Source organism: Sus scrofa, chromosome 7, assembly GCF_054392235.1.
Source record: "Sus scrofa isolate SSC_HxYL_T2T_F1_AM1 chromosome 7, Sscrofa_HxYL_maternal_Yorkshire_Landrace_v2.0, whole genome shotgun sequence".
Classification (NCBI taxonomy): Eukaryota; Metazoa; Chordata; class Mammalia; order Artiodactyla; family Suidae; genus Sus; species Sus scrofa.
In genome coordinates, this window is record NC_139389.1 from 23,519,118 (window position 1) to 23,534,348 (window position 15,231).

Consider the following 15,231-nt stretch of genomic DNA (forward strand, 5'->3'; position numbering starts at 1 on the left):
TGGCAATTTGTCCTTTTAGCCTATATTTAGCCTAAATGGGAACATTTTGGGAAATCTGTCTAGTGTTGGACTCATCTATTAAAATTCTTTGGTATCCAACTTCCTTCCAGAATTTGGCAATGAGAACTTTAACTGTGAGTACAGAGGTATCTCCAAAATAACAATCACTGTTATTCAAGAAGGTTCTTACAAAAGAGATTGACAAGTACAGTTCTTCCTTTCTTTCTTCTTTCCCTCCTTCCTTCCTTCATTCCTTCTGTCCTTCTTTCCTTCCTCCCTCCCTCTTTCCCCTTCCTTCCTTCCATCCTTCCTTCCTTCCTTTCTTCCTTCCTTCCTCCCTCCCTCCCTCTCTCCCTCTCTCTTTCTCTCTTTCTCTCTTTCTTTCTTTCTCTCTCTCTCTCTCTCTCTCTCTCTCTCTCTCTCTCTCTCTCTCAATCTCATTCCTCTTAGGCTGACTCTACATCTTTTTCAAAGAGCAATTTTTGTGGTCCTCTGGTATCTACCTATGAGCCAATACTTTTTTCTTGCCTAGAGTTCTCCTAAGAGCTGCCTTGACTTCCTTGTTCCGTAAACTGTAGATGATGGGGTTGAGCATGGATGTCACCACGGTATAGAAGAGGGCTAGGAGTTTATCTATTCCTGGTGAATGGCTAGCCTTGGGTCTCAAGTAGGTGACAGATCCTGAGCCATAGAAGAGTGTTACTACAAGTAAGTGGGAAGAACAGGTGGAAAGAGCTTTTTGGCGACCCTCAGGTGAGGGCATGCTGAGCACGGCAGCTAGAATTCTGCCATAAGAAGCAATGATGAGTAAAAATGGGCTGGAAATGCAAAGGGTGGCCACAGCAAAGACTGCAGCCTCATTATGGGAGGTATCCCCACAGGCAAGTGCCAGGATAGGGGGGAGGTCACAGAAGAAGTGGTCTATTTCACAGGGGCCACAGAAGTCCAGGGAGAAAATATAGTTGGTCTGGCCCAAGCCTACCATGCATCCCACTCCCCAAGAAACCATTGCCAGATGGACACACACTCCACGACTCATTCGTGTTGCATAGTGAAGTGGGGAGCATATGGCCATATAGCGGTCAAAAGCCATGGCGGCCAAAAGACAACACTCACTGATAGCAAATAATGTGAAGAAAAACATCTGTGTGGCACACCCCTCCCGAGAGATTCCTCGGGCCTCGCTCACAAGGCTCTGCAGCATCTTGGGTGTGACAGAGCACGTGTAGCCAATCTCCAAGAGAGACAGGTTGGCCAGGAAGAAGTACATGGGGGTGTGGAGGACCGGGTTGGTCCAGATGGCAGTGGTTATGAGAGCATTGCCCGTCAGTGATGCTAAGAACATGAGCAGGATGAGGGTAAACAAAAGGAAACACTGTTCAGTGACCTCAGAGAATCTGGCAAAGGCAAAGCGTTTGACAGACATGCTGTTGTCCTGCCACAAGGAACAATTGAAGGTCATGCCTGAAAAAAAGAAGGCAAGGTCATCATCAAGAGTCTTTCACATAGAAATCTGAATCTTTCTCTTACTCTTAACAAGCTCTCGTGAGTTAGAGAGATAGATTTCTGCTATTCTAAAATTCAAAGTTTGGAAGTTACCCTCATCTTGAAACCAAATCCTATTCCATGTTCACTCTCCTAGTTGATTTGTTATAAATAATCTAGTCAGCAGGCATGAAATGGAAAAAAGTTTAGTAAAATTCTCTCATCCCTTCATTTTACCAGTTGTCAAATACTACCAAATAAAGGTCCTCCCATACCTACCTATTTCTTTCCTTTTCTTTAGCCACTGACTTGCTTTCTTTACTCATTTATTCACAAGTATTTATTGAGCTCAGCATATTTTCAAAGTATTTTTCAGTTGCTGTTGTAGGTCTTGGATTCAACAAAGAAGGAAGAAAAAACAGAAATAAACGGACTGGTTCAGAATTCTGTTAAATATGAAATAACAAACATTATATGATTACGGGGATCCTTAGCATCTATGACTGCTGAAAAATGTGCTCACACATCAGGTATTCTATTATAATGCATTTACACTTATATTAAAGCATTTAGAAACATTTCCCTTTTTTGCTATTAATGAATACAATTTAATATTTCTTCTTTCCATGTGGCACCACAATTCAGTTAAGGTTGTGGCAAAGAAAACAGAGACAATTGTTTATCTTTTTTTTTTTTAATCCAAAATATTTTCTTTCTTTCTTTTCTTTTTTTTTTTCTTTTGCTTTTCATGGCCACACCCACAACATATGGAGTTTCCCATGCTAGGGGTCCAATTGGAGTTGTAGCTTTGTGCCTGCACCATAGCCATAGCCATACCCTTGCAGCACCAGATCCAAGCTGCATCCACGACCTATACCACAGCTGTTGGCAATGCTGGATCCTTAACTGTTTGAGAGAGGCCAGGGATTGAACCTGCATCCTCATGGATCCTAGTTGGGTTTGTTAACTGCTGAGTCACGACGGGAATTCCCCAAAATATTTTCTTGCTGTCCTGACTTCTTAATATAGCCTATGCAGTTGCATAGAAAATTCTGGATGTGGAGTTGTCATCTGTTCTGTTGCTTAAGTGTAAAGATGTGTATCTTACTCATTCTGTCTTTGTGTATCTGAAACAAATTGCAGTTTCCTCAGTGACTCTGATGGCAGGCCTGAGGGGGAAATCCCAACCACAAAAGGAGAATGCGTGACTCTTTCGCAACTGGTGACATCGCAAAGATTTCTTTTCCTAAATATCTTGCTCCTGTTTAGACTGTAGACAGCAGAAGTCCGTGTTGTGCGTTGGAGTCAGGGGCTGTGGGAATGAGAGACACCTACTGGTGGATGGCCCACAGTGCAGGCTGAGTGCACAAAGGCTGATGCCTGCTCTTAGTCATGTGATAGTCTTAGACCCACAGGGTGAATTAAAAAGACTTCCTGTGACAAGTACTTTTTAAAACCTGGTAAACTTCAGAGACAGCTGAAAATCTAAGGCATCCAAGATAGTGAAGATCTCTGAGTGCTTCTAAACATTTAAAAAGGCAAAGACGGATACTCTGTCTAGAAATAATTATTAAATCATATAGAAATAAATATATGGGTCTCCCTGGGGGTGAGAATGCAAGCAAAGTTGTTCAGTTCTCTTCTCCCTCCCTGTCACTTGGAATAATTCTACACCAGGTAAAATCTGATTTTTTTCAGTACTCTTCCTGTTGTTTTCTGGATTTACTCTCCGTCTTGACCTTTGTCTGTTGACCTAAGATCCGTGTAGTAGAGGTCAGCTTTATGTACACACCAAGAATGGTTAATTTTAATCATTGCCTACAGAAAGGGTGCGAGAGGCTCAAGGCAGGTGTCAGGGGTCTGCAGGAAGGAGCATCTCAGGCAGTACAATTGGGCATGAATATTCTCTGTCTCTCACCTGGTACATATTTTCTCGAGCTAAAGTTTCTGATTTGTCATGTTGGTGTGAAGGAAGAATGATGAAGCCCTTCCTCTTTCTTGCTGAATTGCTTTGGTTTTAATGTGCCAACATTGTAGAGGCAACTGTGAATTCAAACTAAGAAATTAAGGAGTGCCTGGACTTCGCATTGTGGCACCGAGGAAACAAACCCAACTAATATCCATGAGGACATGGAGTTGATCCCTGGCCTCGCTCAGTGGCTCAAGGATCCAGCGTTGCTGTGAGCTGTGGTGTAGGTTGCAGATGTGGCTTGAATCCTGCCTTGCGGTGGCTGTCACGGAGGTTGACAGCTGCAGCTCCGATTTGACCCCTGGCCTGGGAACTTCCATATGCTGTAGGTGCAGCCCTAAAAAGAAAGAAAGATACCAAAAGACAAAATAAGAAATTAACATGCACTTTATCACCATCAGAAACTCTTGCCCTTTAGAAATCTCATGTTAATGAACTCATTAGACACTGTGTGCAATATTCTCTAATATTGCCAGTCTATAAAAATAACCTATATTAAGAATCAGCCATCAACCAAATAATGCACCATGATTCTAATCTAAAGATATAGGAGTTTCATGCTAATGATACACTGTGTAGATTCCTACTCAATGTGATGAAAGATCAAGTGGCTGTTGAACATTGACAAGATTCTGCAGGTTTAAATCTTGAGATGGAGTTTCAGTGATAGGTGGATGTATGAAAAAGTAAATAGAGGAGAGAGACAAGATCATTTCAATAGCTCGTGGCTTTCTTCATGTGCCAGCTTCCCCAGCCCAAGATCCAAGACATGTACCTTGTCTACAGCTCTGCTTTGGAAATAACCCAGCAGAAGTGATTCATTTGGAGCCAGCTCCACATAACTAGAACTGTTGCTTAACTGACTCAGTCCCTTATTAGTCTCTATTGTCATGATGAAATGTTTCTTTAGTTCCTATCAGCCAGAGGAAATCATGTGATACATTACTAGATATTTTACCTGAAACGCTTAGTGCAGTGCCTGGAATATAAGAAAAACTCAGTAAATATTAGTCTCCATTATTCTGAAATGGTCATTTCTAAAATGCTTGAATCATAGGTACAATTTAAATAAACTGGCCATTGAATATGGCAGAGATGATTTCCCATTGCTTTCCACCATTTATCCGTAGTTATTTCATCGAGGACCTAATATCTAGCTGAGTGATGCCTTAACATAAGCTCGCAGAAACTATTTTAGCACTCGATGTGTGTAACATGTACAGGATGATACAGGCATTTCCAATTACCCAACAACAAGAGCTGTATCTAATTCTTGTGAAATAATTAATTTAAAACAACCTACAGCATAAGTCACAACTTATCCTTTATGACAGGGATACTGGCAAACTGAGGAAATTTTTATGGTCTTCAGAGAGGGGAGAAACTAACTGATTAAAACAATGTCCAGAAGTGAATGATGCTTCGAATGCTGGCTATTCGTTTTCAAGCTTTCATCCACCATCTTCCACAGCACTCTTAAGACCTCAGTTATATCACATACCTTCAATCATCATTTTTGAAGAAAAAAAGTAGATGGTATTTGCTTTTGAGGAGCCACTCCCTGATTTTGTCTGCATGCTGTCCTTCTAACCTCCCCACATTCAGAGGATGTAAAGCTCCCCAGCCCTCACTTCTAAGGCTATGCACTGAGAAGCTTTTATTGTCGTCAGGACCATGTCTGATGCCAGGAAGATTGTGTCTCCGGAGAGAGCATTATGTCCTTCCCAGCAATGCCCTCTCTCCACACACACAAGCGTGTAGGCTTGTGCTGATTACATGATACTATATTTGAACGTTTCTCATCCTGAAAAGAAGGAATATGAATATGTTTCACTTCCTTTCTTCTCCTTGTTCTGAATCTTTATCATGCCTCCCTTCTCCTGAGACATATTTTCTTCTAACAAGAGGGTCAGGACATAGTTTGATTCTGTCTCTGAGGAATTGCAATGGACCTGTCTGCCTCTATTTTTGTTAATTATGGAACACTTAGGAAGCAAAATAAATAAATGTAAAAGGTAATATAAGACAAAAGTAAAAGTAAATCAACAGCGAAATATGATGAATAGCCTATATTATAGATCACTGCTATCCTAGACTGTATGCACAATGAGATATTAATTCAAGTGAGATGTACTCCTTGGGGCCAAATATGTGATGCCTGTATACTATGAATATGAACTACTCATATTTAAAATTTTGTTAGAATTAAAAAAGTAGTCATCAAAATAATTAGTAGTCACTTTCACATCATATTATATTGAAGCCATCAGTGTTTTTCTGGGACTCTCTCCCCAGATAATAAGAAATGAGTGACAATGGGAAAAAATCGGTGCAACTTCTCAAGGCTACTTTGTTCTCCTTGGTTTTTCTAATTGGCCTCACCTGGAAGTAATACTCTTTTTGGTTATCTTGGTGTTCTACTTGATGACATTATAGGGAACCTGTTCATCATTATCTTGTCGTACCCTGACTCCCATCTGCATGCAGTCATGTGTTTCTTCCTCTCAGACCTCTCTTTTCTGGATCTCTGCCACACCACCAGCCCCATCCCTCAGTGGCTGGTCAACCTTTGGGGTCCAGAAGAAAACATCCAATGGATTAACAGGAGCTAAATATTCTCCTACAATCTAGTGACCAAAGTATGAAGAATATCGGTGCTTGATACAAACTGCTCTAGCCCGGGTTATCAGACGTTTCCCACCTTTTGATAGCTGGGTTTTTCTGCTAGTATCGGATCCCTGTTTAAATTCCCCCCAATAGAAAAATTTAAACTCTGAATATATAGCCATGTAATGATATTAATATTTAAATATTTATTACATGCATAATATTCGATATGCATTGAACAGAGCTGGAATGATACATGCCAAGCTCATAATAGTAGTTGCCTCTGGGTTGGGTTTTGGGTCAGGGAGTGATAGAAAGGACACTGATTTTCTCTGTGATATTTTATGTGCTAGAAAATGCTGGAAATAAATATCACAAAAGTAAGAGTTGATGATTCTGAGTTGTGGGAATGTAGGTTTTCTATGTGTGTGTAATATTTTTAAGTATCTGAAATAAAGAATAACAGAGGGAGTTCCCGTCGTGGCGCAGCGGTTAACAAATCCGACTAGGAACCATGAGGTTGCGGGTTCGGTCCCTGCCCTTGCTCAGTGGGTTAAGGATCCGGCGTTGCCGTGAGCTGTGGTGTAGGTTGCAGACGCGGCTCGGATCCCGTGTTGCTGTGGCTCTGGCATAGGCTGGTGGCTACAGCTCCGATTCCACCCCTAGCCTGGGAATCTCCATATGCCACGGGAGCGGCCCAAGAAATAGCAACAATAACAACAACAACAAAAAGACAAAAAAAAAAAAAAAAAAAAAAGAATAACAGAGAATTAAAGCAGAATTGTTTGTTAAAATATCAGTTCAAGTTAAAATTCACCGTGATGGTAATAGTAGCTCACATGTATGGAGTAATTATGTACCAAGCACTGTGGAGAATGTTTATGTCTTTTCCTTGTTGAATTTGTACAACAATCACGACCAAGGACACATAAAGACTGTTTTCTGGTACTTCTCTTAAAGCAGAAAGCAAAATACCCAATTTCTCTCTCATTTTTTTTTTTTTTTTGTCTTTTTGCCTTTTCTAGGGCCGATCCTGTGGCATATGGAGGTTCCCAGGCTAGGGATCTAATCAGAGCTGTAGCTGCCGGCCTACGCCAGAGCCACAGCAACGCGGGATCCGAGCCACGTCTGCGACACACCGCAGCTCACGGCAATGCCAGATCCTTAACCCACTTGAGCGAGGCCAGGGATCGAACCCACAACCTCATGGTTCCTAGTCGGATTCATTAACCACTGAGCCACAATGGGAACTCCCAATTGCTCTCTTAAAATCACAATTTTTAAAATGATGTCACTTATACATGCAATCTAAAATATAGCACAAATGAACGTATCAACAAAACCGAAACAGACTCAGAGACTTGGAGAACAGACTTGTGGTTGCCAAGGGGGAGGGGGAGTGGGATGGACTAGGAGTTTGGGGTTAGTAGAAGCAAACTCTTATATTTCTAAGGGGCAAGTGATGAGGTCCTACTGTGTAGCACAGGGAACTACACCCAGTCTCTTGTGGCAGAACATGATGGAAGATAATATGAGGAAAAGAATGTATGTATATGTATGGCTGGGTCACTTTGCTATATAGCAGAAATTGGTTCAACACTGTAAGTCAACTCCACTTACTAAAAAAATGTAATCTTATTGTAATACAATTTCCAAACCCAGATTTTCTTTCTATCGATGTCATATATTAGCTAGAAACAATATCATAATTTTAAAATGTTTCTTAATTCATAAACTCATCATATACTGTTTTTTTGTTACACTAACAAGCCAGTTATTGGATATAGTCGTATTTTATTTTTTCTATATTATGGCAAATCTCTTAGCAAGACCTCAAGGGAAATTATTCATAAGGATGTTTTGGAAATTTTAAATAGTTATGTTAGGTTTTCAGAGTTTTGGTGGTTACCTTCTGGGTTATAGTTTGAATGGTCTTCAAAGATTATTTTCAATATTTTGCAGGGCTACACTTGGCCTTGACATTTAGAGATGTTAGGCAGAGACAATTAACTCTAATTAATAGTAAAAATGTACAATTTAGTTTTTAATGTATCCCATTTTTCAAATGTCTCATGCTCCCTATTCCCCCACTTAGACCACCTCTAACAAGTTATTCCTCAAATGTGGCCCTTAGCAGGATGAGGAATTGGGGAAGAAATTTCAGGGCAACCTGTTCCCCTCCCTATAAAGACAGCTTCATGAGCATGTTCATCACTGAAGGTTTGTCTATGGAGTCATTGTTTTCTTCGGGCAACAGTGTATCATGTTGAAGATATTCCTGAGACACTGTTGTAACCAGGACAATTCTTTGAAGGGCATTACTTACCACTTTGGGATTTACCCTCCCAATGGCCCCAGTCAAGGAAAGCATGTCCCATTATTCTTTTGTTTCCATAAAACTCCATTTGCTCTAGGAGAAGGGGTCTATCCCCTGAGACACTAAATGCTCTAATGAGCTCCTCTTCCCTGCTAAACCATATCTTTCAGTAGACTCAGAATTCTCTGTTGTGTAGCATGATAACCATAGTAATTTTCAGACTCTGCTTTCCTAGTGTGATGCAGTAGACTAGACTCTATGGTGCATCTGTCCAGCCATCCCTTTATGTTGGTGATGTGAAAGAGATGAAAACCAGAAATCAGGTTGGTCCCTACATAAAGAGGCATCAGCTGGGCAAAGAGAGGGAATATGATCAGATGCAGAAAGGGCATTTAGTGAAAGGAGTTGTTTGAGTGTTAGGCATGCCCTAGGTAAGGTTATTGAAAGACTAATATGAGAACAAAGACAGCTGACCAGTGATATGGGGATGGGGAGGCGAAACTCATGTCCGTCAGTATTTCCTCCATAGAAATTTAAAAATAAGGACATTTAAAAATAATGTCTTATTATTATTATGTTGTCTTTTTATCTTTTCTATGGCCGCTCCCACAGCATATGGAGTTTCCCAGGCTCAGGCTCAAATGAGAGCTGTAGCCGCCGGCCTAACGCCAGAGCCACAGCAACGTGGGATCCAAGCCTTGTCTGCAACCTACACCACAGCTCACGGTAACGCTGAATCCTTAACTCACTGAGCAGGGCCAGTGATCGAACCTGCATCCCCATGGTTCCTAGTCGGATTCGTTAACCACTGAGCCACGACGGGACCTCCATTAATGTCTTATTTTTAAGAAAAGGCGATATTTCATTCCACAGCACAAGAAAACAGTCTTTGTAGAAATCTTTTTTCCCACTCCTTTGTAAAAAATAAACTTACCTGTAACGTTCCTATTGTTTGTCTACTTACTTCTGATTATTTCTTTAAGAGTTTTAAGTCTTAGAGGCTTGGGGACAAACTGTTTCTAACTTTCCTGTTGAAACTCAATATCTAGTGCTAACATCTTTTTTAAGAATGGTACTTGAGCAAGTAAGAGACCTCAAAAGTGGTAACCAGAGGTGGCTCTATTATTTTTGTTTGTTTGTTTTTTCATTTCTTCCTTCCTTCCTTTCTCTCTCTCTCTCTCTCTCTCTCTCTCTCTCTCTCTCTCTCTCTCTTTCTTTCTTTCTTTCTTTCTTTTTGCCATAGCTTGTTAGGAAGTGTGAGAGAAAGAATTGGCTGTGTGAGGAAACAGAAGTGATGAGACATTATTGGATGAGGCAAAGCTCTCACGGAGAGACAGAGGGATATTTCAATGGTGGGATACTTATAATAAAAAGCAAGCTAAAAATCTTAGTTCACATGAATATATCTGTCAAGTACAGGGGGAGAACCTTGAAAAAATGCCTCTTTTTTGGTGGGGGTTGGCCAGAGGAAGAGCAATTTATTGCTTCTTTGGGCTTTAAACCGCCAAAGTGCACTCAGTCCACAAGAAGGAGCATAAATTTTTAACACAGTGGTATCACCATAAAATGCCTCTTAAAGGACATTTGAATTTTTTTTAATATATATATTTTTTATTTTCCCACTGTACAGCAAGAGGGTCAGGTTATCCTTACATGTATACATTATAATTACATTTTTTTCCCCACCCTTTCTTCTGTTGCAACATGAGTATCTAGACATAGTTCTCAATGCTATTCAGCAGGATCTCCTTGTAAATCTATTCTAAGTTGCATCTGATAAGCCCAAGCTCCCGATCCCTCCCACTCCCTCCCCCTCCCATCAGGCAGCCACAAGTCTCTTCTCCAAGTCCATGATTTTCTTTTCTGAGGAGATGTTCATTTGTGCTGGATGTTAGATTCCAGTTATAAGTGATATCATTTGGTATTTGTCTTTGTCTTTCTGGCTCATTTCACTCAGGATGAGATTCTCTAGTTCCATCCATGTTGCTGCAAATGGCATTATGTCATTCTTTTTTATGGCTGAGTAGTATTCCATTGTGTATAGATACCACATCTTCCGAATCCAATCCTCTGTCGATGGACATTTGGGTTGTTTCCATGTCCTGGCTATTGTGAATAGTGCTGCAATGAACATGCGGGTGCATGAGGACAATTGAATTTAACCGATTTGAAAAGAGAAATTTTTTAGGAAAAGGAAGCTATAGATTCAGCGAGAGAGCCAAGAAGAAAGAAAGAGTGTGAGGTTGGAGGAAATGGCTTGTCACAATACAGTGGAAAACTGTCCTATGAAAGAGGCGAAGAAATCACTTGAGTTATAGCTATTTATGAAATGTATCTTTTCTTAAAGAAAAGGAAACATAAGATCCCTAGTAACAATATATTAAATGATGAACAGCCATTTAATGATTTCGTTAAACATTCAGAATTCTTCATGAAGCTTACTTCAGGCCCTTTGTTCAGGTTCCTCAGCCCTGTGATAGACATATATGCACTTCCAGCTTTAAGCACTAGTATTCAGTTTACTCTCTGTTTTCTCCATCCCACACCCTTCCTTGCTTCTTTGCTCTCTCCATGAGTTTATACCTTCCTGTTCCTAAAAATTTCTCTTTTCAAAATAGTTATATTTACATGTTCTTTAGGAGGCATTCTACCACTGTTCTCCCTATCTGCCTCACAGATCTATTCATGTGAACTAAGGATTTCAGCTTTGTTCATATCACAGGTATCCATAAATGGATGTGCTCGTGTCTGTCTCTCTCTTTTTTTTTGGTATCTCTATGTGTATTTAATTTTCAGTTTAGAAATAAGCTATGAGTGTGAGGAAACAAATCGGAAGATGAAGTTCTTTCTATAAGAATATTTACTTGAAGCTCAATATTTTTTACCCTATGTCAAAATTTTGAAATCATAAATGAGTTTATATTGTTCATCATATCTTTTTATCTGTGTGTAAGATTATCTGGATTGCAATTATTGTGTTTTTGATAATCAGATAAGCAGAAATGGCATGAAAATGCTGAAAAGAACACTAAAGCTAATTGTTTAAAAGATTATGTTCCATAGAAATTTTCCTTTGTAGCTGTGCTAGAAAATGTTCAAGTTACTATTTACCCAGACATCACCCTCGGGTGAGTGAGAAGAATTCAGCAGTGAAGAAGTTGTTTCTCTGCAGCAGGGAAAATATCTGGATGAAATATAAAAGTAAAAAGAAAAAAAACCTTTGTATTTACTTAAAAAAATTTTTAATCTGGTAAAATATTACATTTGCAGAAAAGTTGCAAAAGTGGTACAAAGAACTGTCATTAGCCTTTTGACCAGAGTCAGCAGAAGTTTACATTCAGCCTGAAATATTTATTCTTTTATGTATCAGTCGTCTAGCTAGCTATCATCAATGTCTATGTATCCATCTGTCACCCATCTCTCCTTATCTCCCTTTCATCTATCTATATCATCTCTTTTTGTGACTAATGTGGAGACAACCCATCCTTTTATTGTAAATACTTAAAGTGTTTTCCCCTAAGATCAGAGAGATTATTTTACATAACCAGTGTATAGTTAACAAAGTAGAAAATTTAATATGGATACAATATTATCATCTGACCCGTAGTTCATATTCATTCTTCTCCCGTTGTCTCAGTAATGTTGTTAACAGCTATTTTTTCCCAGTTCAGAAGCAGACATTTAGGTAGTATGTCTCTTTGACGTCCTTTAATGTGGACCAGTTCATTTATCTTCTTTGAATATGATCTTTTTGAAGCGTGCAGGCCAGCTCTTCTGTCCAAGTTGTCTCCGTGTGAGTTTGTCTCATTGTTTCTTCATTGTTAAGGTCAGGCTGTGCATTTTTTGGCAGGAATATGACTGAAACATAATGTCCTATTCATATCATCATATCAGTAGCCACATGCTGTTGGTTTGTCTTAACATCGGAGATGTTAACATTGATTACTTGGCTATGGTGATGTCCGCCAGGTTTTTCTAATGTAAAGGCTACTGCTTTTCATTTTGTAATTAGCAAGTAATTAGTGGGAAAATATTTAATTAAATTTGTTTTAATTTTTGGCTGAACCCATAGCATGCATAAGTTCCTGTGCTAGGGATAGAGCCTGAGGCACAGCATTGACAACACCAAATCCTTAACGGCTAGGCCGCCAGGGAACTCTGTGGGGAGATATTTTAACCCATGTTCCTATTTCTCATCTTACTTTCATTCCCCATTTTTTAGCATCGGTTTATGCTTTTTGAACCCCATCATTCTATTTTTTCAATTTAATTTTATTGGCGTGTAGTCGATTTACAATGTTATATTAGTTGAAGATATATAGCGACGTGACTCGGTCATACATGTAAAAACATCCATTCTTTTTCCCGTATAGGTTTTTACAGACAATTGAGTAAATTTTCCTGTGCTATGTACAGCAGGTTCTCATTAATCATCTATTTTACACAGTAGTGTTTATGTGTGAATCCCACTCTCCCAATTTTTGTCTCCCCCCAGTGGTTTACCCCATGGTAACCATAAGATTGATTTTGAAATCTGTGTGTTTGTTTCTGTTTTTTAAATAAGTTATTTTGCATAATTTTCATTAGAGTCCACATATAAGTGATACCACATAGTGTTTTTCTTTCTCTGTCTGACTTACTTCACTTAGTATGGTAAACTCTGGGTCCATCCATGTTGCTTAAGTGGCATTATTCCATCCTTTTTCATGCCTCAGTAATATTCCACTGTGTATATGTATCATATATGTTCTTATATTTATTAATTAGGATACTGCTTACAGAGATAACTTTGTCTTTTCTACTATCTATTTTTTCTTTTAAAATTCCTCATACGAATGTGGATTCTTATTTCTTTCATCTCATTAGTATCATAGATTCTTTTAAAGCCTAATTGTCTCAGAATTGAAAAGTGGCAGGCTCTTCAAACTGGTTCTGTTTCTTTTTTTCTTTTTTTTTCTTTTTTTGTCTTTTTGCTATTTCTTGGGCCGCTCCCGCGGCATATGGAGGTTCCCAGGCTAGGGGTCGAATCAGAGCTGTAGCCACCGACCTACGCCAGAGCCACAGCAACGCGGGATCTGAGCTGTGTCTGCAACCTACACCACAGCTCACAGTAACGCCGGATCGTTAACGCACTGAGCAATGGCAGGGACCGAACCTGAAACCTCATGGTTCCTAGTCGGATTCGTTAACCACTGTGCCACAACGGGAACTCTGTGTTTCTTTTTTGTGTGTCCCTGTGGTTCTTGGAAAATTTTTTCTCTATTGAAGTATTGCTGATTTATAATAATATATTAGTTTCAGGTGTACAGCAGAGTGATTCATTATTATTGCAGATTAAACCCCATTATAGGCCATTATAAGGTAATGGCTATAATTTCTGTGTTGTATAGTACATCTTTTTTGCCTATCAATTTGGTACATAATAGTTTATATCTGTTAGTCCTGTACTCCTAATTTGTCTCTTCTCCCTTCGCTTTCCGTTTTGGAAACCACCAGTTTGTTTTCTGTATTTGTGAGTCTGTTTCTTTTTGGAATAATTAATAATGCTAATTTTTAGATTCCACATAAGTGACTCTTATGTGGAGTGTGTGTCTTTTTCTGTCTGACTTAGTTCACTAGGCATAATGTAATCTAGGGCCATCCCCATGGCTTCAAGGGGCAGTATGTCATTCCTTTTAATGGCTGAGTAGTATTCCATTGTGTATATGTATATATACGACATCTTCTTAATCCAACCATCTGTTGATGGGCCCTTGGATTGCTACCATGTCTTGGCTATGGTACATAGTGCTCCTATGAACACTGAGGTGCATTTTTTGGGACTAGTGTTTTTGTTTTTTTCAGGGTGTCTATCTGGGAGTGGAATTGCTGGATCGTGTGGTAGTTATATTTTTAATTTTTTGGCTGCACCTCCTTACTGCTTTCCACAGTGGCTGCACCAGTTTACATTCCCATCAACAGCATGCAAGTGTTCCCTTCCCCCCAACTCCTCCTCAACATTTGTTATTTGTAAACAACAAATGTTGTTATTTGATGATAGACATTCTGACAGATGTAATGTGATATCTCATTGTTGGTTTGATTTGCACTTATCTAATAATTGAGCATCTTTTTATGTGCCTGTTAGCCAATTGTATGTCTTTGTAAACATTTCTCTTCAGGTCTTCTATTCGTATTAAGATTGAGTTTTTTTTTGTTTGTTTGTTTGTTTGTTTTTGATAGGGAATTGTACCTGAACTCTGTGGATATTTTGTATGTTAACTCCTTGTTGGTCACTTATTTGCAAAACTTTTCTTCCTTTCTGTAGGGTATCTTTTTGTTTTGTCCGTGGTTTCCTTTTCTGTGCAAAAGCTTTTAAGATAAATTAGGTCCCCCCCTTTTAATTTTTGTTTTTATTTCTTTTCCCATAGGGAGTGATCCAAAAAATATTGCTATGATTTATCTCAAAGAGTGTTTTTCCTATGTTCTCTTTTGGAGTTTTGTGGTTTTGTTGTTACATTTAGATCTTTAAGCCATTTTGAGTTTATTGTTGTATGTGGTGTGATTAAATGTCCTAGTTTCCTTGTTTTATATGTGGCTGTCCAGTTTTCCCAGCACGACGTGCTGCAGAGACTGTCTTTTGTGCATTGTATAGTCCTGTCCCCTTTGTTGGAGATTAATTGACCATAGGTGAGTGGGTTTATTTCTGGGCCATTCTGTTCCATGGATGTATGTGTCTGCTTTTGTACCAGTACCATGCTGCTTTGATGACTGTAGCTTTGTAGTAAAATCTCAGGTCTGGGAGGGTTGTACTTATGGCTGTGTTCTTTTTTCTCAAAATTGCTTTGGCAGTTGTATTTCCATTTATCTTGAG

General features: G+C 39.2%; 1 protein-coding gene and 1 long non-coding RNA gene across 2 annotated transcripts in view; one reads left to right on the plus strand and one right to left on the minus strand.

Moving 5' to 3' along the window:
• Positions 1-15,231, plus strand: part of LOC110257996 (uncharacterized) — an 819,260-nt gene that overhangs the window by 715,845 nt on the left and 88,184 nt on the right. The window lies entirely within an intron of this gene.
• Positions 500-1,462, minus strand: LOC146401349 (olfactory receptor 10C1-like). Its single transcript, XM_084970340.1, has one exon. The coding sequence runs from the start codon at positions 1,460-1,462 to the stop codon at positions 500-502; it is 963 nt and encodes a 320-aa protein (XP_084826466.1).

What these genes read in the sequence shown, in the direction of transcription:
- LOC146401349 (XM_084970340.1), bottom strand. Translation starts at nt 1,462, where the DNA reads ATGACCTTCAATTGTTCCTTGTGGCAGGACAACAGCATGTCTGTCAAA.